A 23,742-nucleotide genomic window follows, 5' to 3' on the forward strand; every position below is an offset into this window, starting at 1 on the left:
CCCGAAAGAGGCTTAGGGAATTTTTGTTTTTACCACAACATAGGCCCTTGGCTATACCTCCTGTTTTGGATGTTGTTCAAGACGTTTTCTCCGAGGCTTCCCTTAATCCAGACTCTCTGCCTCCTGCGCCAGTTAAGCCAGATAGGTATTACAGAGTACCGGAGGCTCATAAATATCTGTATAAGAGTCCAAGGGCTGACCCAGAAACTATTAGCCAGGGACCTAAGGGTGTCAGGGCTTCTGTTGTAAAGAATCCAGAATCCAGTTCCTATAGATAAAGATGCTAGAGCTTTGGATAGATGGGGTAAGAAAGTGTATACCTCTTCCACTTTAGCAATGAGGGCTTTGAATTGCCAGTTTCATATGTTGAAGTATCAGAATTTTCTCCTTTCTCAACTAAAATCTAAAGTAGATGCTTTGGCAGAGGGCATAGAATGTAAAGAATTACAGGATTTGGTACATGCTTCTGAACAGGTGGGTAAGCATTCTTTGCAGTGTGGTTTCGATGCTTTACAGGCTTCTTCCAGGGTGGCTGCCACTGGTTCAGTTATTCGCAGGCACGCCTGGCTTAAGGATCAGAATTTGTCAGAGCATGTTAAAACTAGAATTTTGGATACTCCTTTACAGTCTGAAGTTTTGTTTGGTTCTCCTGTGGAGTCTGTCTTGAAGAAAATGGAAGACAAGGCGAAGTCTATGCAGACTGTTAAAGATTTTTTGCAGGTGCAGCCTCCTAAGTTTAGCAGGAATTGGCCTACTAAGGGATGAGCTTATCCTTCTTCTGATTTACAGTCTAGGGGTAGATCTAGACGTGGTAGGGGCAGAGCTCAGAGTTCTTTCAGGCCTAGAACATGGAGTTCACCTGCACAATCTACAGGTGAGGGCAGGGGCCAGTCCTTTCGTAAACAGGCCCAATGACCTGCATCTTCAGCTGCCAGATCCTTCCTGTCTGGCAGCTCCTTTGGGAGGAAAGTTGGCACTCTTCAAGCAAAACTGGCTTTTAATCACCCAGGACAAATGGGTGTTGGACATTATAGACCGAGGCTACAAGTTTTATTTCCATACAGTGCCTCCTTTCAAAGGCATGCCAGATGTTCCTCCTCAGCAAAGGGTAGAGGCTCACAAGCAGATTTCTTTACTTCTTCAAATGGGGGCTATACAGCAGGTCCCTCTGTCAGAAGTGGGCCTAGGATTTTATTCTCGCCTGTTTCTAGTACCAAAGAAAGGAAACACTATCCTCAACACATACCTGGACATTCCAAAATTCAAAATGTTGACGTTGCAACAACTTCTACCTCTGTTGGGCAAAGATCACTGGATGGTAACTCTGGATCTCAAAGAGGCTTATCTTCATGTTCCTATCAGGCCCAGTTGCAGGAGATACCTGCTGGGACTTTACATTATCAGTTCTCTGCATTGCCCTTTGGCTTATCTACCAGGGTGTTCACAAAGGTTCTGGCTCCAGTGATAGCCTTCTTACGGTTAAGAGGAATACAAATTTATCCTTATTTGGACGATTGCCTGATTCTGGCTCAAGACAAGTACGAACTTCATCATCTACAGTATGTGATGGCAGTGTTAAGGTGCCTAGGGTATTCTGTGAACGAAACAAAGTCCAGTCTAGTACCCTCTCAGGAAATGTGCTTTCTGGGTGTGAGACTGAATACAGCTTCCCAGATGGCCTTATTGACCCCGGACAAGCAAAAGAACCTTACACTTTACTTCCATCAATTGTCTCTACGGTCCAGGCTGACTGCAAGGACAGTCCTTCAAGCCTTGGGGTTCATGGCATCTTGTATTCTGGTGCTTCCCAATGCCGAACTGCATATGAGGAAGCTACAATGGTATCTCAAAAATGTATGGACACAACACTGCCAAGATCTGGACACTGTCATTCAAATAATACCTTGCATTCAAAAGGAATTTTTGTGGTGGGCTCAGGAATGTCACCTAAACAAGGGACTCTCTGTGACCCGACCAGAGGCGAGTCAGATTTTAACGACAGATGCCTCGGACAAGGCTTGGGGAGCACACCTCAATGGAAAATGGGTGCAAGACACGTGGCCTGCCAGACTTCAACATTTACATATCAACTTGAAGGAGATGTTAGCAGTCCAATTTGCATTGATGGCTTTCAAGGATTTACTTCACCCAGGGCAAGTGTTGATTCTAACAGACAACACAACTGTCATGTGGTACATCAACAAGCAAGGGGAACCCATTCGCATTCTTTGCAGGCAAGCAATGATTTTGTGGGAGACTGCTCTCAGTTTATACCTCAATCTTCAGGCAAGGTTTCTACCAGGAGCACAGAACTCCTTAGCAGATGTTTTGAGCAGACAGATAGTGGATCCCCACGGTAGAAATTGGATCCTCATGTATTTCAAATTGACAGTGATATGGGAACTCCAGACATAGATCTGTTCGCTTCTCCACTAAATTTCCAGTTGCCAAAGTTTTGCACAAAATGTTTCATCCCACAGCTTGGAAAGTGGATGCTCTATCATTCAGTTGGAGCAATCTTCACGCCTATGCCTTTCCGCCTCTGCCTCTCCTCCCAAGGTACTCTTGAAGGTCAGACAGGACAAGCCCTCCATGATTCTAATAGCTCCAGATTGGCCTCGACAGCACTGATACCCTCTGCTGAGGAGTTTAGTATGGGAGCCTCCATGGCCTTTGCCTTCATTCCGCACCTTTGTCTCAGGAGGGCAATCATTTCCTCAATGTCAGGATTCAGTCCCTGCATCTAACAGCCTGGCGATTCTGTTCTAGAACCTGGAGGGTCGCAGCTTCCACAACAAGTTTTGAATGTTATTTTGGAGGCCAGAAGGCCTAGTACAAGGAAAGTTTATGCTGGTAAATGGAGGAGATTTTTAATTTGGAGCAAAACAAAGAGCTTTGATGTTTCCAGGCCTGATTTAAGTGTTTCTCTTCAATATCTTACAGAATTGTTAGACAAGGGTTTGTCTTTCTCCTCTATAAAGGTTCATGCTGCAGCCATTTCTGCTCACTATGACTGTGACCCTCCATTATTCTCTCATCCTTTGTTTAAGCAATTTCTTAGGGGGGCAAAGAACATAAGACCCCCACGTAGAGCTCCTACTCCTGCCTGGGATCTCAATTTTGTGTTGGAAAAACTTACTTTACCTCCTTTTGAGCCTGCAGCTACTGCTGAGTTAAAGTTTTTGTCTTGGAAGACTGCTTTTTTGTTGGCCATTATGTCTGCTAGAAGGGTTTCTGAATTACAGGCTCTTATGGCAGTTGAACCCTTCCTAATTTTTCATAAGGATAGGGTATCTCTGCGTACTAATCCTACTTTTATGCCTAAAGTGGTTTCAAAGGTGGCCTTAAACCAATCAATTCATTTGCCTACTTTTTATGCAGATCCCCAAAATAAAGGGGAGAAAATTTTGCACACTTTGGATATTCACAGGCAGTTGCGTTATTATTTGAGCAGGACTAAAGGGTTCAGACAGTCTCAGCAGTTGTTTGTTTCTTTTGCTTTAGGTTCTCAGGGGAAACCTGTTTCAAAACAAACTATTTCTAAGTGGATTGGATTTTGTATTGCTTTTGTTATTCTCATCATGGTAAGGAGGTTCCGCTGGAATCAGACCTCACTCCACTAGGGCTACTGCCACTTCTACAGCTTTTTAAGGGGAGTAGCTACTAAAGATATTTTGGAAGCAGCTACTTGGAGTTCAGTGCATACTTTTCTAAACACTACCACCTTCCTCTTTATTCCAAATCTAGAGCTGGATTTGCCACTGCAATCTTACAGGGCATTTTGGCAGCTCCCAATGCTTTATAATTTTGCCAACCTCCCTTTACCTCTGCTTTGGGATTCTACCCATATGTAAGGACTGCAGCAATGTGAGATGAAGAACCTAGTACAGTTTTGTACCTACCATAAATGTAGATGTTCAAGATCCACATTGCTGCAGTCCCCTCCCTCCTTCCCCTCTGCAGTTTGGAATGATTGTATGGTTTGGGTGGTAGCTGTCATTTGTACATGCCTTTTGGGAAGTATTCTATTTTTGGCTGTGGCCTTTCTTTTTAGGGCCTTCTGACATCTGGGGCAAGAAAAGACTGAGGATATGACGTCGGTCATGTGCTTTTATACCCTGACGCTCTGATGTCAGATCTAGGCGCCCATGACCGACGTCAGCCTAATACTTTTGTATTCGGGCCGACCGAGGACAGCGGACTACCCATATGTAAGGACTGCAGCAATGTGGATCTTCGAACATCTACATTTATGGTAGGTACAAAACTGTACTTTTCAATGACTTCCCTTGTGGATTGGGACCATAGTAGGTTATTTCCAGATAGAAAGGAAAGCCATCATTCAATACTCTGTGTAAGGAAGGGTACTAGGCTATTTTTGATTGAATAAATTTACGCTTCTTGTGATCTCATCTGGTCCTGTGGAATTTGTGTTTCTGACCTTATGGGGGCAGATATGTCCATTTCAGATGTACTTTCAGGTGGAATTTTTTTTCTGCACACTGCTCCCACTGTCTGACCATTAGCCCCACCTTAGCTGACCAATTGGTCCATTTGTTACTTATTCCGAGCAGAAGGTTGACTGGGAGGAGTAGTTATTTAGATCACCCTTAAGGGTGGCTTTAAAGGTTTTCTGCTTATTCCTACCTTCCCTTAGGGCTCCAGGCTTGGAGATATAAGTTACCATGCAGTGCACTGCCTGCACTAGTCACTGCTCAGTTCTGCAAGAAATGTTTCCAACAAGCAACCATGCCCCCTCAAACACAGAAAGTAGTTTCTCAAGTCTCCACTGGAAAAAAAATCACACTTCCCTGTGTATTCCCAGGCACCCACTACTCTGTCCCGGAGAAGGGTGAGCGAGCCATTCTTTTTGACTTCTCTCCCTCCCTGCCTTGCTTCTCCAGTGTTGGGGGTTACAAATTAAATCCTTGTCACCTGTTTTCTCTGTATAGGCTCATACCACTATGCCATGGAGCCTTAATTTTGAGTGGGATGGTGCTGTAGTGAGAGAGCGAGTCAGAGTGCACCTTAAAGCCTGGAATTTGCCCGTGTCTGTATGTAGTATGTTGATTATATTTTTTGGCTTTATTTGGTGATGCCATTTTGCTAGGACACTAAGATTTCTTTTTGTTCACTTTTCAAAACATGGTTGTAAAAGGCATTATTGTTATCTTGATGGCAATTTTCCTTCAAATGAGGCTTTTACTTTTTGATGGTTTTTACTGAGCTGTTTTTGGATGGAGATGACCTTCATCTTATTATATTGGCTTGTGAAAGTTGTGAAGAATTTGTAGACTATTTAAAAACTTTTCTATTTTCACTATTTTAGACTACAGAATTTTCCAATGCATGTCTAACAAGGATCAATTTATCGCTGAAGTGGTGTTGGAGGAGACTGTAAATGACTCCAATTAAGTTAGGGTTGGGTATGTAACATAGTCCCAGATGATTCACATATTTTGACTGGTAAATGCATCTGTACATTAAAATTAAAATAAGTCTCCACGCAGATTTCTGCACTTCCATTGGTGTTTTTCCCCTAGAACAAATAGTAAGCCACTTGGGTGGGGAGGTTGTATATCTTGTTCTTACCACAATAGCCACCACATGTACCACTCCCTTATTTCCACCACTCCCGTATCCCCATCTCTTGTTAAATTCAGTTACATTTTCGTTGTCTTCTCCTTTACTGAAGGAGTGTTTGAGATTTTAAAGAAGTCTGACTTCTTACCAGTGCAAATTTACTTAAGATTTCACCAGTTCTTTTGCAGATTCAGCTGTTGTGTATGGAACAGAGTTTTACTCCTGCTTCAGTCTATAGATCTAGCCATCCTTCATTATAACCAAATCTAATGGGAAATGTAAAAGGAAACCATCTTGTAGGACTGCCAGTGTAAAAGGCTCTAAATATAGTTAAGTTATAGGCTATAGAATTTTTTTTCCTCTTTATAAAGATTACCAAAAAAGATTGGCTTCCTAGCTAGCCTAATGTTTGCTATAATTCCTTCTGCTTAACTAGCCTAATTTACAAAGTCCTAGAACACCTATATGACTTTATAAACTATATCAAACACTTCTTACAACTAGGCAAGGGGTAGGTAATAACATCTGAATAAACTTTTTCAATAGGATCTTGAAGGTGGTGAATAGTGGTCATTCATTCCGTACTGCATAGTTGTATCCGGCCAATGCATTTGACACCATACTCCATGCTGTTAGTGTAAACAAGCTAAAAAGGCCTAAATGTAGACCCTTGTATGGTAAAGTAGATAGTGAATTGCATAACCATGCATCTCAAACCTCTGACAAGTTCTAATACCCTTGTAAGTATAAATTCCCAAGTATTGGCCTGGGATATTAACCATTTACATGTTTGTGTCTATTAGAGAGAGAGAGGTGCCAAACCAGGGGTGAATTTTCAGTCCCCCATCTGGTTGCCCAAGTTGCAGTTGAATTGGGTTCCGAAGGAACTCCTGTTTCACATGAATGGGGGAGCCTCTTTTGGGAAGGGATAAGTCTCTGTGATACATAATTGTCTCTCCACAGGCAAGGTTTGTGTGTTTTGTGAAGATGCAATTCTGGTGCGGTTTGTTTTGCAGACATGGAGATCCTTCAGAGTAGGATCTAAAGATGCCTAGTATGCCATGCATAGATCTCTCCTGAACAACCAGTATAAGACAGAGTACAATGATAGGGACTTTGTACTCAATTACAGGTCTGAGTGCTGAATACAGTAGAACAATGACCTCCTTGGAGTTGGTTACCATACCTTTGTATATACGTTGCACATCACAGAAATATTTCCTTGCTACTGTAGATGGTCAAAGGCTGTATCACTCTGTGTGTCCGCAAGCCCCTAACTACTAAGTCAACTCTTATGGGTGTGTTTTCAATATGGTAGTTAAAAGGGAAGGCTAACTTTCCTATTTTGCATTTCTTAGCATTTAGTTTTAGTCCACAGCACTGACACCAGTTATTTGTCTGTGTCAGCCCTTCTTGGAGAACATTAGTGTCAGTGGGGATTCTTTGACTGCTCCTAATTTGCAGTTGTCTACAGATTTGGTCAGCCAGAGGTCCTTGACACTGACCTTGACTTCAGAGGAGTAGATGCCAAAAAGGAGCAGTCTCTGGACCAAAATCTTGGAGGAACTCCACTGATGACTTATCTTTGTAGAGGTGGACTCCCCAGTTCCAACTTGCTGTGTCCTGTCTGAGCCAGCTGGCTCTACACCAGTTGACACAAGGGTTTATACCTCGCATCTTGAATTTGTCAATGCCAGTGTGTGGAATTTTGTTAAATTCCTTGGCCAAGTCAAGGTAGGTAGTGTGAACCATTTTGCCTTTGTCCATTGTTTTGGTGACCTCAAAGAAATCCACCAAGCTGAGTAGACATTACTTGCCCTTGATAAACCCACACTAGTGAGGCTTATGGGTCTGTAATTTCCAGGGTCCATATATACCCCCCAACCCCCTTTGTCTAGAAGGATGAAGGTTACCACCAAGCTGAGTAGACCTGACTTGCCCTTGAAACCAAACTCTGTTGGAGCCAGTATTTGGAGGTTTCCTATGTTTTTACATATAAGAACAGTGACACTTGTGGGTCTGCAGTTTCTGGGATCCATAGATGCCATTGCCCATTTGTGTGAAGCTTTGTTGGAGGCCATGTTTAAATGGTAGTTCCAGAGGGCATGATGTATCATGTTTTATGCTATTTAGAAAGTAACCTGGGATGTTATCCGGGCCATTTGAAGTGCTGTTGGCCTAAACATATTGAGGTCTTAACTTATCCCTCTGTATTCAAACCAATCATACAGAACAATGCCTTCTTCCCGTGTACCTGTCCAGATGCACAAAAACACCTAAAAAGGCCCTAGGGGTATCTACCTAGCAGAAACACTCTTGCTACCAAGACGGCCTTGAAATCCTATTCCTGCACTTAAGACTTCTGCATGCATTCTAAACTATTAAGGTCCAAGCTTTCTTGATATCCTGCACCTTTGCGACGAACTGCTCCACAAATATTAACTTAAATTTCCATCAACATTTAAAGCGCTCTGAGGGACAGATGCATTAACAAACCTTTATCTCCTTTCTTAAATTACCATTGCACATGTCTCCTATTCTTCAAGATTAACCTTAATGATTGCATAGACCTCCTTGCTCTTTCCTAGAGTGACTGGTTTTGCCCTCCTGGAAGCAGGATAAACATAAGTGTAGAGATTAATAAGGCATTGATGGTCTTTAGACTGACTTGCCATGTAATTTTTATGATCCTCTAACTTCTTGATGACAATTTATTCTGTAATTTCTTTAACAGCAAAGTTCACAAAGAAAATAATTGGAATTTGTATAAATGCTTGCGCAAAGCTGTAACAAAAAAAAAAATGGTACAGTTATGATCTAAAGATAAAATTGTGAGACATAAGTGTTCTCTTCACTCGTGCAGGACCATGTTATTGTGCTGACTAACCAAAAAATTAGATCAGAATATGTATTCAATACATGTTTTTTTTTTTTTTTATTTCATATTAGCTTGTGTACTTAATATCATTGTTTTGTGGCCAAGTTATAGCTAAAAGTGGACCAAGTACCAGCCTCCCCCACTATTATCAAATAGAATATTGCAGCAACATCACCAAGGAGGACTGAATATGGGGTTGCTAAATCCCAGTGCATAGATTTCCAGAACCATGGCAGATCTATGATCTGTCTGAGGGGTTTGCCATCCTGTGGGTAGTCTGGACATGTCTGTTTATATTCAACCCTTTTAAAAAATAATTAATTGGAGTCTATCTTTCGAGGGGGAATATAGAAGATTTACAAAAAGTCTTGCAGTGGTTCAGGAAGAAAGGTATTTTCAGATGTTGTAGAAGAGATTATCTGTTTTATAACTTTATATTTAAAAAAATTGGGGACAATGTTAGTATTGTCAGTAGCTTTCTTTCTGTCAGTTTTATGTGAGAGAAATTGGAAATTGCACAAAATGGGTGCTGAAATGGCAGAAAACGTGGGTGCCTTAAACTACTTTGGTATGATAGCGGGGAAAGAGGAAATGGACAGCCCTGCTTGATGTTTTTGGTGTACCTATAGAACCCTCACAGGATATTTCGTCATAGCTCAAAGTAATCAAAGCAAAACTGAGGAATTTCTTTTTCATGGTGTTTGATCATAAAGAAAATGTTGAGCAGGCTTTGCACAGACTGATGTGGATTGGAATTCACAGTGAAAGAAGTGATGAAAGAGCAGTTGCTGGATTGTCTTGGTTCATAACAAAAAGGTATTAAGTGATGAGTTTGTGGACCAGGTTTATGTAATCTGTGTGTAACCAGGACTCAAGAAATAGAAGGGTTGGACTATTGACTATATGGAGGAGAACTTTTTTCTGCTTGGACAACTTCTTCAAATAAAAGAACTGAGAATGCATATTAACTACCTGTAGTGCAACAGGACTTGACTATTAATGTCCAAGTATTATGCTTCATTTTGAAAAACACTTTCTTCAAAGCTTAGATGATATCTATCCTTTCACAAATGTCAAATGTGTATGGTAGAAAAGTTTGTTAAAACCACAGTTTGTTGAAGCAAAAGTGTGACTGATTTTTCTTCCTGCCCTAAGGTAGTGTTGGGAAAACTATTCACAGTGATTTAACCCGCTATCCTGAAGGTTTGTTTTCTGATGGAGCGCTACTATTTATGGCTTCAAAAAGAGCACTGCACAGCCCTTTATGTAATTATAAGGTTCGGAATGTGCACTGACCTTCCTTCCTTTATTTATTTTTTTACTTACTTATTTACTTGCATTTGATAACCAGGTAGAGTCTGACTGGGCAAAAACAAAAGCAAAGGCCATTTTCAGCGGAGACTGGGAGAAAAGGTCACAAAGTGAAGTTTATAGTATTTGCAGTCAGGTATGCAAGTTACAGTACATAATGATTACCAAGATGTTTACATAATTACATAGTACAGTGTAAATTAAGTTAATGGCAGATAAAATCAAAAAATCCTAACAAAAATCAGATGAGATTAGTGAACAAATAATAAAATCAAATAATATTAAGTTAAAAGGGCAGAGAGACAGAAGGAAGGATAGTAGTATGTTTGCTTAGCCAGAGGAAGTACAGGAGCATAACCAGTGATTGGAGAAATAATTTGCAAGGAGCTGTTTGAAGCTGTGTGTATTGGATATAGACAGTAGTTGCCGGGGAAGGGAATTCCAAGTTTTGGCTAAGAATCACCATAAGAGTTGTGGGTAGCTTTTCTCAGCTGACCTGAGTGAGGTAAGATTAGAATAGGGTTGTACGAGGTTAGATAAGGCTGGGCAATAGCCTATTTTATGGATAACAGAGTGAGCTATTATTAGCTGGTGTAGGGCTAGTAAGTTTGGGAGTTCAATCATGTTTAGTTTTTGTAGGGCAAGACAATGATGAGTTCTGTGGGGGAGATTAGTGGACAATTTGGCAATTTTTATTGTAGCAAGCTTCTAGATTATTCGTCAGATTTATGAAGGTTTGTGAAGACTTGAAAACAATAGAGAAGGGTGGAAAGTAGGTGAGTTCTGGCAGTAGCTATTCTTGCATGATTAGAGAGAGATGGTTTAGCCCTGTAGAGAACCCCTAATTTTGTGTGGACTTTTTTGATTGTTAAAGCGATATGTCTGTCAGATTTTAGGTTGCAGTCTAGTAGGGTAACACCAAGGAGTTTAGTATGTCCAAATGGTTCAATTTTTGAACCATTAGAGGTGAAAATAGAGAGATGGGTTTGTTGGCTTTTATTGGAGGAATTGGAAATACCATAAGTTTGGTCTCGTTAGGGTTTAAGAATGAGTTTGTGGTTTTGAGGTATTTTTCAGTGTTTTGAAGGGCAGTCTGAGGCATTTTACTTTGAGTTCGTTTAAGGAGGGAGCCAAGCAAATAAGAGAAGCATCATCTGCATATTGAATGATAGAGGCAGGTGAAGTTGCAGTATAAGGATCATTAATAAAGATAGAGAAGTGGGCCTGAGATGGAGCCTTGTGGAATGGCAACAGTGATGGGTAAAAGGGGTGATTTGTTACCATATGTTGGTTTGTTTATGGCTGGAGCGGTAGCTGTGGAACTATTGTAGAGTACTGGAGCTGAAATTAAGAGGCAAGTTTCTTTAGGAGTATTTTATGGGATATAGTGTCAAAGGCTTTTGACACATCAAGGAAGGTGGCAGAGACAAGGTGGTTATTGTTTTTGATGTGATTTTATATTATTGGTGAAACTTAATAGGGCGGTGTTAGTACTATGTTTGGGCCAGAAGCCATGCTGAGTAGAAGATAGGTTATGTGTGTGTTAGTGGTTTAATGTCTGTGTAGACATTTTTCTAAGATTTTAGCAAGAGGAGAAAGTATGGCTCTGGGCCAGAAAGTTCAGTAGAGGGGGTGTCCTTTTGCAGGGGTATGACATGAGAGAGATTTTCCAAAGCAGGGGGGGACATACTGTTAAGAGATGGAGAGGTTAATAAGACTAGATATAGGATAAGAGCTAGATTTAGCAGCAAGTTTAAGAAATTCACGAGGTAACTGATCTGCAGCAGGAGTACAAGGTTTTATTTTAGTTAGCATAATTAGTTTTGGATTGGTTTAAGACAGAAAGGAGGAGTATTGGGGTCAGTTGGAGGAGGTGGTATGGAAAGTGTGGAATTATCGGTGTTGTTTAGTAGTCAGGTGATGGAGGTAATAAAGTGGGTATTGTGTAGCTATACAGTCAGTAGTACAGTTAATTGGGGGTGGAGTGGTCAGTTTTCCTGGGTTAAGGAGGAAATTGATTGCCAGAATCTTTGGGAATTGTTTTGGTATTTTAGTTGGCATGTTTGAAAGCAAGTCTTTTTGTCCTGTTTGGTTTTTGGCCCGTTTTCTGAATTGTTGGTAGGTTGCGTAATTTCTTGTCTTTGTGATGACAAGTCCAGGTTTTGTCCCATTGTTTAAGTAGGAGGATAGTTTCTCTAGATAAGTAGAGAAGTTTTTTTGGGCTTAGAATGAATTTTCCTGAAAGGAGCAAGATTATTTAGAATTTTCAGGAACAAGATCCAATTGCAGAGATTTTAGGAGTGACCAGTTGTATTTAATAGGGTGTTAAATAGTGAGGGGGAGAACTGTTTTTTTTTTATTACGTATATATCGATATGTAATATTATTTATACCCTGGGTACATTTTCTGATAAGGTAGGTGGGGTGGTGGACATTAAGAGAATTGGGGAGGCAACCTTTGTCATAGTTATAGTTGGATTTATTTGTTAAGATCCAGTCAAGTACAGAATGCTTGTTTGTGACTTTATGCATGTAGGTTGAGAAATATTTTGGGTAAAGGAATAAAGTTTGATAAAGTTGGTAGGGGAGTTAGAGGAACAGGAAAACCAGTCAAGATTAAAATCACCAAGTATTATAGTCTCTTGAGAAAAATTGGAGGATGCCCATTCTAGGATGTTTTCAGTGTTTGAGAGGTTATTAGCAGGAGGGAGATGGCTATTACGTTGGATTTCTGGGTGTTGATTTGTAAGCATGTTGGTAAGATTTCAGCTGTAGGAAGTTGTGGTAGTGAGCTGTCCTAGGTTGAGCTGACCCTTGTACATTATGGCAGTACCACCACCACCACGATATACAGCTATATAACTAAGGTTCAGAATGTGCACAAATCTATATAATTATAAGGTTCGGAATGTGGCTCAAGGTGGAGTAGAAGAATTTCACAGATACTGAAACCCAGTTCAAGCAAGACTTTCCTGGTATGATGGAAAATGATTAACGGAGGGAGTACTCAAGGTACAGAGAAGGTCCGCAGAAGCTCGATTTTTGCTTTCTTTATGGACAAGTGCAATGGCAGGTGTCTTTGATAGCTGAGTGATGGTAAGCTGTTTGTTTTTTTTATTTGTGAGGATGTCCATGTTACCAAGATAAATTGTTTGAAGGCCTTTGTGCTGGGACTTTAAATATTTGTATGCTTAAATATGAATTTCTTAATTTGTATAATTGATGAATTTTGGAATTTCTTGAAATTAATGATAATCTATCCTGCTATGCTAATAACAGTAACTGTTTCTAGAAGCATCATGTCCTGTTTTCCTTAATATGTTTGATTGATGGCTGATGCACATAACTATATTGGAGGGAAAAAATATTTTTGCCAAATGGAGGATTTTTTTTCTAAAAGTACTTGATCAAAATTTTGTTACTTAGCTGGCTTAGCTATAGGTCATGAGAGGCTCATCTGTAGCTTTTTTTTTTTTTTTGAGCATGGTGCTTTTTGAGAAATGTATATCTAAGTGAGTTGTATTAACTTATGTGTGAGTTATTGAGGTTGGAGGGCCCAAAATGCATTAATTCATGTGGAACTGCTGAGAGTTCAATTATGGCTAATTAGATGAGAGCCACCATTTTGATTATGTGAGGTTGAATGACTGATTTTTTGCACTGAAGCGCAAGTTTAGTTAAACTAGAATTACAATTACATGCTTAGTTTTACCTTGCGAGGTTGGCTTTACAAGTGCTATTGGGCAAGGATGAAAAACTGTCTATCAAAGGTGGAAAAGTTGACCTTACTCCAAATTGGGTTTCCTGGAGATTGAAATTTAGATTGATGATAAAACTTACAAAGCCATTTTAAACTCCAAATTGATGGACATGGTCCACGTAAAGAAATCCGTCACTGCGAGCCACGCGCTCGTGAGCTAAACCTTGCCACAACAATAAATAAAACATGCTGGAGGGATAGATTCCTGTCAGAGACTCCCCATGCTTTGGAACAAAATTCCTAACTACATTAGCTAGAGCCCCTCACTAACACTCAAGAGAAACCTTGACAAGTGGATGGGTAACACCAAATACAAACTAAGAACACACACCCAATACGCTGTAGAAGCCCAACGAAGGGAGAGCCAAAATATAGGAATTATTTTATTTATATATATATATATATATATATATATATATATATATATATATATATATATAGGCTCTCCCTTCATTGGACTTCTACAGCGTATTGGGTGTGTGTTCATAGTTTGTGTTTGATCACTGCCATCTCCGTATTGTTTTTTGGTGACGCAAAATACACCCCTGGGATCACTTCATTGGCTCTGCTTGGCAGAGGCTCAGTTAATCAATGGGGTGGCGAAAGCCGACACACACTGGCTAGTCTTATAAATGCCCTCTGGTTGGTAGCCTAGTTACCTACCTATGATTATTAGGATAACTTAGTTGGGCTTACTATGAGGACAGAGTAATGTATAGTTTGGCATGCTGACTTATATGACTTAAAAAGGAAGGTTGGGAATGGAATTTTGTGTGGCCTGTCCTTCATTGACTGTTTTTTTTTTTTTTTTTTTTTTTTTTTTTTTTGGTGCTCTCTCACCTAGTCATGGCTGGACTTGCTGTGAAGTAAATGAAGATAACATGCCAGGTAACCTTGAAGCAAATGATGTTTGTAAATAACTCTCAAGATGTTCCCAGAAGCTACATCTCTGAAAGGTCTTGCCCTTTACTGATGAGTTGGTGAATGGTCAGCCCAGGGTTCATGATCCAATTGTTTGCTGAAAACTCCAGTAATTAAATTGGTAAGGGGCACCAAATATTCTTAAATGTAAAGAGCCAAGTTTTAAGAAACCCTAACTGGATATAGCATTGCATGTTTGAAGGCTTGGCAGTAGTATGTTTCCTGTTATGTAGATTATAACTGATTTATTATGTATGGACAAAATGGCTCCAAGGAGATATCCTTTACCAAGGAATCCTAAGAAATGGGGATTTCAAGTTACATAATCAAATTTTCATATTGTATTGGGTGGTTATAATGAAATATTTGTAAAGATTTTAAATTTCCTGTAGTGAATATATGCAAAGCCTTTGCAAAATAAAGGTTTCACCTACATATATGGTATGGTTGAATTGTTTTAGAAACAACTTGTGGGATGGGATAAACACCCAGCAATGACTATATTGTTTATAAAATAATACTGCAGATGTGCATAGTCTGGATAATGGTAACATTAATGGTAGGGCTCCGTATTGCTATACAACACCTTCTGTTTGTCTATAAAATGTGTATAGGTAGCTGTATGTAAATATAAATACCTACATTTTTAAAGAGTGGAAGCCTTTTGTGATCAAGCTTGCATGATATAGATGTTGAAGTTGAATGATGAAGATGAATATTGAAGAAGAGATTTCAATCAAATTAAGTGGTGTTGTTTGATGCAGGGTCTGTGGTGCTGGCATTGGGCAGTATGTTAACAATACAATGCTTTTCTACCATGTGGTACATGCAATCTTAAGTTGAGCAGTAGGGAAGACGATGGCTAGAATTTTGACTATAGTGCACCAGTTTGTGTTTAATGTTTTGGTTAATTTTACTTCTAAATCTAATCTCTGTTTTCACAGACAACACCTGTATCGTGATACATAAACAGGGGGAGCAAAGTATTACCGTCTCTGCAGGCTAGCTCTCGTAGCATGAGATTTTGCGATTCACTATCGGTTGATTCTGCAGGCAGTTTATGTTCCTTCAGAACACAGTGCTCTAGCAGTTGCTCTGAGCAGATCCTCACAAGTGGATGCTTCACAGAGGCTTTCCTGGATGTTGCCAATTGGTAGGGTAGTCCTCTAGTAGATGTTTTTTGTGTCCCCTCAGAACAGACAATTTCCCTAGCTCTGAGTGCCATGTCTGTCTTGGCAAGAGGACACCATCTCATTTTCTTGGAGGAATGTTCCTCTGTGCATTTTCCCCATCTTTCTCTGTTGCTGAAGGTCCTATTCAAGATCATATCAGACAGGCTCAAAATCTTGTTGGTGACTCCTATTTGGACAGACAGCATTGGTTTCCTCTTTCATCTGGCCAGAGGCAGTCCTCAGAAGTTACCCCACAGGGTAGATCTACTCACACAGGCCAAGGACTGTCTAATTCACCATCTTCTCACCCTACTGTTGACCCTCTTAGTGATGGGGTTTTGATTCCTTGTTGACACCATTTTTCTGTGGATGTGCTTCGGGTTTTACAGGAGGCTAGGAAATCCACTATTAGAAAATGCCATCTTGGTAAGTGGGGAAAAAATTTCTTCTTGGTGTCACAATGATCAGGGCCCTCTTATTTGGGTATTCCTACATTCCTTTGTTTATTTGTGCGAGTTGCTCAGTTTCTGGTCTGGTATTCTCTTTGGTTAATGATTCTGCCTCTATATCCATCACTTTCCTCTAGATTTGGAGTTATAGTTCCTAAAATGAATCCTTAATATTAGGCTTCCAAGAAAACCAGTTCATCCTCCTTGGGACCCCAACTTTCTTCTTTAAAAATTGACTTGGCCACCCTTTGAATCAATAGCCTCTTCCTCCTCAAAACTCTGTACCTAGAAAACTGGCTTGTTAGGTGGCTTTGACTTCTGCCAGGAGAATCTCTGAACTTCAGGTCCTTTTGACATTTCTTTTTTTTCTGTCCCCCCCCCCAAGAGACAGGGTATCTTTCTTTGACAAGTAAAGTAGTTAATCCGTCTTTGAATCCGACCATCTTCCTCCTTTCCCTGTCCTCAAAGTAGCAGTGAGAGGATCTTCCATTCTTTGGATTTGCATAGACGTCTTTAGTCTTGTCACAATAATTTCAGAGTTATTAAAAAAAATCTCGGCAGCTTTTTTCAGGGCAAACAATTGGGTTTAGTTGCTTGTTTGCCTCTTCTGGTGGTGTTTTTTCCCAGGGGTCTCTATGCTGAATACATTTTTGGAATCTGCTACTTTGTCTTTTGTGCATACTTGTAAGCACTACAATTTGCATGTGATTTTTTAGGACCAGGCAGGCTTTGCCAAGTGCATCTTCCAAGGGTTTTAGGAAGATCAGTTTTTTTTTCTTCCTCCTTTACCCCTCCCATCTTTTACAGTAGCTGTAGCATTCTCCCTTTATTGTAAGGAATACTGCAACAGTGATTAAGGGGGAGCATGGTCCAGATTTGGAATAACTTACCATAACATAGACAACCTACTTCCTACTGTTGCAGTATTCCATACCTCACATCTTCTCCCCCTTGGGGTCTTTTCTCTTTGGCTGAGGGGTTGTCTTTTTCTTTTCCTTCTTTCTGATGTGCATGTACCATCTTTTTTTCTTACTCTTTGGCTATCTGTTCTGGGGCAGTTCATTTCTGAGGAATTGGTTCTAGTACGCCACTTATGTACCTTACTTCTCAGATGTAGGTAATACGGCTGATGTATGGTGCTTGGAAGGGTCCGAGGCTTTGATATGCTGACCAGATGTATGGCTATTCCCGGCAGGATATTTTCTATTGTAAGGAATACTGCAACAGTGATGTGTAGGACATCTGTTATGGTAAGTTTCTTACACAACTGTACTTTAAAGCAAACTGCTAGCACTATCTCCAATGTACTGTAGTATACATAGAAAGTTCCATTCTGTTTTTTGTGTCCTGTGATATTTTACATCATGCCCTGCCAAGAACTTGTCTGTCATGAAAATTTATATATAAATATGAAAACAATAAGTGATAAGCACTGATATTTATAGTGCAGAGCATTAGTGTCCTTTAGTTATTTATACCTTAATGGGTGGCCACGGTGGTGCACCGGTTAGAGTTGTCACCTCACAGCAAGAGGTTTTCCGGTTCGATTCTCTGCTGGGGTGCTTTCTGTGCGGGAGTCTGCATGTCCTCCCTGTGGTCACGTGGGTTTCCTCTGGGTGCAACAGTTTCCTACCACATCCCAAAGACATGCTGTAGGTGGATTGGACACTCTAAATTGGCCCTAGGTGCGAGTGTATGTGTGTGTGCCTTCCGTGGAAGGTTGGGTGCTGGGCTGGCAACTCGACACCATAGAATTCTACTGCCAATCATGAGCGGACAGGTGATCCACTGTAGTGACCCCTAACTGGGAAAAGCCAAAAGAAGTTATTTTTAGCTTAACCTTTCCAACGCTACCACTTGTTTTGATAAGTTGCTTAGTTAAGGAAGCCAGTTCCAAAAAAGTCAGAATGTCATAAGGAGCTATGAATGTTAAGAATATTAAACTGAAGTACACAAAATGGTCCAGTAGGTGTGAACGCTTTGATTTTAGCAAGATGCTTGTTGGCAAGCCATCTTGCTAAAATCAGTCTGCCACACAGTGAAGTGCTTCACCTGTGACCACAAATGCAATACTGGCATTTGTTTACAAAAGTGGAATGCCATTAGCAAATGCCATTGGCAAATGCATCATCGATACCTACTGATCACAACCCCTGACACCGCAAGGAGGAAAAAAAAGGGGGGGGGTCTTCACCTTGAAGACCAAATGAAAAAATACAGCCCGTCAATAATAAAATATTTTAATTTCATGCTTCATATTCAGAAAATGTATGTTTGTGCAAAACCTGCTCTATTTTAAGTGAATTAAAGTAATGCCTAATGTCTCTGATTTTAGACATTCCTTCCACCATTATTTTACCTTTGTTGTAATTGTCCCCGTATTCAAATTTCTGAAAGCTGTTTAAGTTTATTTCTGATGCTTCTCGCTGACATCGTCAGTAATGAAGAGATGTGTCAGCACTTTGTGTCTTGTAAGTTTTTGCAATCTAGTTGCTACAAATATAGGAACCCCGCCCAAGCTTTTCAGCTCTAGTTAAGAGTCGCCCGAATGTGGAGCGGTATACACTAGGCTTTGAGCTGCTAAGGTCGGCCCTGCCCATAACTCTCAGTCACCTCCACAAATCCACGGTCTTGCTACTGACACTCTTGCCATTCAACCAATCGCACTTCCAACCATTCTTGCCCACACTTATACATATACTTTTTTTGACAAACTAAGCATTCAACAAAATAGTGGTAACCCATGTATATAATTACAAATGCAAGTTGTTTTTGTGGCTTAACATTCCGTTTTTTTATTGTGCATTGCTGGTTCTTTTCTGGTGGTAGTAGCTCTCATCAGCTGGATTTCTTGGTCAAGAAACCTTCTTCCCTTCTCACTACGATTTAATTTCTTCATATTTCCCATACACAACAATTACCGAAGAAAATAAGGAAAGCTGATGGTTGCAGTTCTGGTATATTACAGGTTGGCTGGTGTCGGCTCTTCAGTACCATTCCTGCTGTTTGGTATTATTTTGTCCCCTGATATAAACAGAGTCAAGGATTCAGAATTATAGTACTTCTGTGATCCTCTGCAAATGACTATTTAACTAGCAGTTTGTATTCGTACTACCTTTATTTCTTTTGGAACTGAGTGAAACCCAACTTTAATTTTGTATTGAGGTTCTTTAATGTGAAAGTTTTTCTTTCTCGCCTTCTAATAAAATATTTAAGACTTCCATTGGTAATGCTGACAGAAAGTTGCAGAGTTCGTAAACACACACACACACACACACACACACACACACACACACACACACATTTTTCAGTGTTCCTTCTCATCCTGCATTCTTGCATATTCTTGCTAATTGCTGTTATTGATATTTTGCAGGTAGATCAGTTGGCTGCTGGACTACTTGCCCTTGGCTTGAAGAAAGGAGAGCGTATAGGAATGTGGGGGCCCAACACATATGAGTGGATTCTATTTCAGTATGCAACAGCCAAAGCTGGACTTGTTATGGTAAGGAAATCCTTTAATTTTTTTCATGTTGCCTTCTTGTAGAAGACAGAAACCCATGTCAGTGTTTCAGCAGATATGTTTTTAAACTCCAGTGTGAGACACAGCTTATTTTTTTTTAATTACAATGTGATTCTGACACAATTATTTAGGAGTAGTACAAATTTCTTTGATAGGAAGCAAGTCATAAAGTCAAAGGCTGTGCTACAGTTGTCCGGTAATATGTGCTTATTGTGAGTGGTAGTAATTTAAATGTTTGCTATGGCTGTTGGTGGGAATTCAAAAGTCTAATTTAGTGTGACTGTTCAGTAACTCCACTGCTTCAGTGCAACTCATACTTGTGTATGTTTTAGATGGTTGTTTCTCTATTGGTCGAAATGTTGATGGAGGGTGAAGAAAATTTGTTGCTTGGTTGCATGAAAGGTAATTGCTGTAATATTGCTGCAGTTCTGTGTAGGCTTATGTGCTTGACAAATGGCTTGCGTTCCACTTTAAATAAAGCAAAGTTATGGTTTGTGTTAGTGCAGAAGGAACAGATGTGAAGTTATAGGGCATGTTTAGATTTCTCTGTGGCTGTATATGTATGCAGATTGTATAGTAATGTAATGGGGACATTAGGGATCAACCCCACATGGGTGATAGTATAAGGCTTATCCCTGCAAAAATATTTTATGGTGTGTTTGTAATGTGTTCATTTGCAGGTTTGCAAATGATTGTTTTCTTATGGCTGTTAATGACTTTATTTTTTGTAGTTTGTGGTGATGGGAGTTTACTGCATTCATTGTTTCAACTAACTGTTAGTCTCCCATTACTGTGCCTCTTGTCTTGCTTTAAAAAAAAAACAAAAAGAAAACAGGACCACCACACTTTATTTTATATGCAGATAGATAAGATGGAAGTATAAGGACCTTTATGAGCAACAACCTGGCAACAGTAAATTATAAGAGAAGGAAAAAAATAACTATAAGGTAGCAGTATTAACTGAGCTGAAATGTAAATGTGTGTGTGTGTGTGTGTATGTATGGATATATATATATATATATATATATATATATGTATGTATATAAATGTACACCTATACACGCATTATCATTATACAAATACATTTTTTCATGACCTCAAGTGAGTGATTCACTATACATGGACCTGCAAAATGCTGCAAGAACAGATTGCAGTTTCACCAGATATGTTGCACATGTGCAGCAATATTCTGCATCTAGCAGAAAATGTTTGAGTTGATTGAAGAAGGCAGGTACAGGAGTATACAGCCTACTCATTAGGGATGGAGTTCATGCTTCTCCTGTAATGTAGAAGGTATTAGGTGACTGACTTCAGAGTAATGAAAAACTGCATGAGATACAACCCCAAAACACTGAAATTGGGTGTGTCAGAACTGCAGTTGTCAGGTTGTATTATTTTGTAAAGCAATGTAAAGAGTTGGAGTGTTGTCATGACACTGATGGGTGGCCAAGTGCAGTGTTGCAGTGTTTATAGGAGGGGCACACAGCAGTCAGCATTGTTTCTTCAGCTAGGTGTGATGAATCAAGATGCTGCCAGCCCAGCTAGATGGAATTTTATTAATTGTATGTCACTTGAAAATGTTAATATGATTTGTATAGAGATGTGACACAGCCAGCCCAGCTAGATAGAATAATTTTATGTAATTTGTGAATAGTAATATTTGTTTGCTTGCCTTAAACATGTAAGAGAACTGTGTTCTGTACTGAGCTTCAAGATTGTAACCACAGTGCACCCTGCTAGAAAAGAGCAGGCATGTATAAACTACATGGCTATGTAAATGTATGGTTTCATAGTAAAAATTGGACATAGAGTTAACTTGCAAAACCAACCTCAAGAAAATAAGCTAATAAGTAGTTTTATGGGTGTTATAGTTAGTTTACCACAGCTAATAGACAGATGTCTGGGCTAGGGGCTTCTTTCTATTGTCTGGAAATCTAGGTAATTACAGGTTTCCAAGTAATTGTTATATGACTTCAGTTGAAGGCAAGCTTTTAAGAGAAAACTGTCATCTTCTGAGTGATAAGTATTTTTAACAGAGATGTATTAAAATTTAAGTTTCTGCTAGCCTGGGAAACTTGGCAGAGGTGACAAGAATGATGTAATCTGAGATGATTCAGCAGTAATGTGCATTACTAATTTAAGAACCATTTCATTGAGCAAGTCTGTGCATTTTGTATTTCTCCGGATCTGTAAACATCATTCAGCACTTCTCATCTATATCTGCCTGGCTCTGTAAGTAAGACATTTAGGGCATAGTATCTCTTAGATATTGGAATATAATAAGAGTAGACTAGATTTTGTTTGTATTTATCTGAGACTGTTATACAATGTTTTAAAATATTTCCTGTGATTTTGAACTCTTGTCACTATGTTAAGTATCCCCCTGTGCTTTTATTATTAAATATTTTAAACATTTTAATGGTGGCTGTTTTTGTGTAGAGATATACTAGCTCTTACAGTACTTGCATGTGTTTGGTGGTACTGTACAAGCCACTCCAATAGCCTTCAAGTCTGTCACACTTACTGTTTGGATAATAGTAGCATTACACAGTAAGATTGGGCACCCTTTGGTAAGGGCCTTTATAGTAGCTGATGAGGGTGGTTCGTGGCAGGTGGTACTACCGTATAGTCTGGGCAGAAGGGGGCATGGCTAGTGAACCTGCGCCTGTCTTCCCCAGGAGTGTCTGTGTTTGTATATAATTCAAATCTCAATGTGTGTGTGTCAGCTATTTGGGCAGGGACACGAAGCACTGGTTGGACAGAGAGGATTCTGGAGGTTTTGGCCTGACCACTCAGCTGAGATCTTAATGCTATAGCTGTGCCAGTGCAGAGTCTTATTGGGGATCTGGAGAGAAAGTGAGAAACCAGCCTCTGCCTGTGATCTCTGTGTGCTCCTAAATTGTACTTTACTGTTTGTGTACTTGTCATCCTCCCAATGAGCATGTCACTCACTGGTGTTAGTGGTGAGGACTGAGGCTCCTTGATTACTGGGCCAGTGCATGGGCATCGCACAAGGTGTGCACTTTTTCTTATGGGTGGCAGTAGTTGTGAGTATACACTTGGCCAGATTTCAGTTTTATTAGAAAATTGTCCACTTTGTAGCATGTGTATAAAAGTGTTACAAAAAAATGGCAAAAACATTTCTCCATTGGACTGGTGGATAAGGGTTAGCAATGGACCTACTTCCCCATTACCAAAGTATTTATTTCTGAGCCTGGGCATTTTTGTCCAGTGAACGTTCAAAGCCAGACACACTGTGTGAACATGTATGTTTATCAGTTTGTTACCAAAAGGGAATGATTTAGTTTTACCAGATAATTTCAGTCCTAGTTATGGAAAGGGAGGTAAAGAGAGATCCTAAACCTAAATAAACTTAAGTATGAAATGAGGGAATGTTTCACCAACTTTCATTTGCCATTGTTTGAGACCTTGGTGAAGTGTAATGAAATGTTAGTAATTATGTATGAATCATTTGTTTAAAAAAAATCTTCATTGCAAGGCAGGCTGAGGTAGGGAGGTCAGTTACTGTTGTGGTCTTTTGTGGGTTTTTATTTGCATTGTTCCAAATTGTTTAACAGTCTAAAATTCTTACGGATCAAGACTTGATTCAGCCATGCAGCTAACTCTTCGAACTTCTATTCTTGCGAACCCATGAATAGCTGCTGCTGTCCAAAGTGTACTAGGCAAAAAAAAAAAAAAAAAGAAGGGGGTTAGAGATTCATCTAGATCATGGAATATGATGCATGTATGAACAATTGGAAGTCATCAGTCCACCTATTTACTGCACGTATTTGGAATGTGAGAGTAAGCTGGAGCATTGAGAGAATTCTCGCATTAACACAGAGGACATGAGGACTCCTCACATTGGCAGTACAGCAGAGAAACTGGTGGACCTGTTTCTGTGACATAATGCTAGCACTATGCCAATACTTTTCTGTACTTGAAAGTAAGTAGGTATTGACAAAAGTATGTAAATATTAAAAAATCTGGGAGCTAGTGGCTAGGATTAAGATCTGATGAAAAGTTGTAAATGTTAAAAACAAGGAAGCTGTTAACTATTCATTTTTTTTAAACCTTGCATTCTGAATAGTATGGTTTGTAACTGATAATATTTTGATTTTTGTCACTTAATTTGATTTTCTAATGCT

General features: G+C 39.7%; 1 protein-coding gene across 1 annotated transcript in view; it reads left to right on the top strand.

The window, feature by feature from the left end:
- The window catches only part of LOC122812920 (medium-chain acyl-CoA ligase ACSF2, mitochondrial-like), a 910,993-nt gene that overhangs the window by 188,310 nt on the left and 698,941 nt on the right, over positions 1 to 23,742 (top strand). Inside the window, exon 3 of the mRNA XM_044084978.1 lies at positions 19,448 to 19,576. Coding sequence (XP_043940913.1) covers positions 19,448 to 19,576 — 129 coding nt within the window. The remainder of the gene's footprint in view (positions 1 to 19,447; positions 19,577 to 23,742) is intronic.

The sequence above is a fragment of the Protopterus annectens genome, chromosome 10.part0 (assembly GCF_019279795.1).
Source record: "Protopterus annectens isolate FY-2018-M chromosome 10.part0, PAN1.0, whole genome shotgun sequence".
NCBI classification, from domain to species: domain Eukaryota; kingdom Metazoa; phylum Chordata; order Ceratodontiformes; family Protopteridae; genus Protopterus; species Protopterus annectens.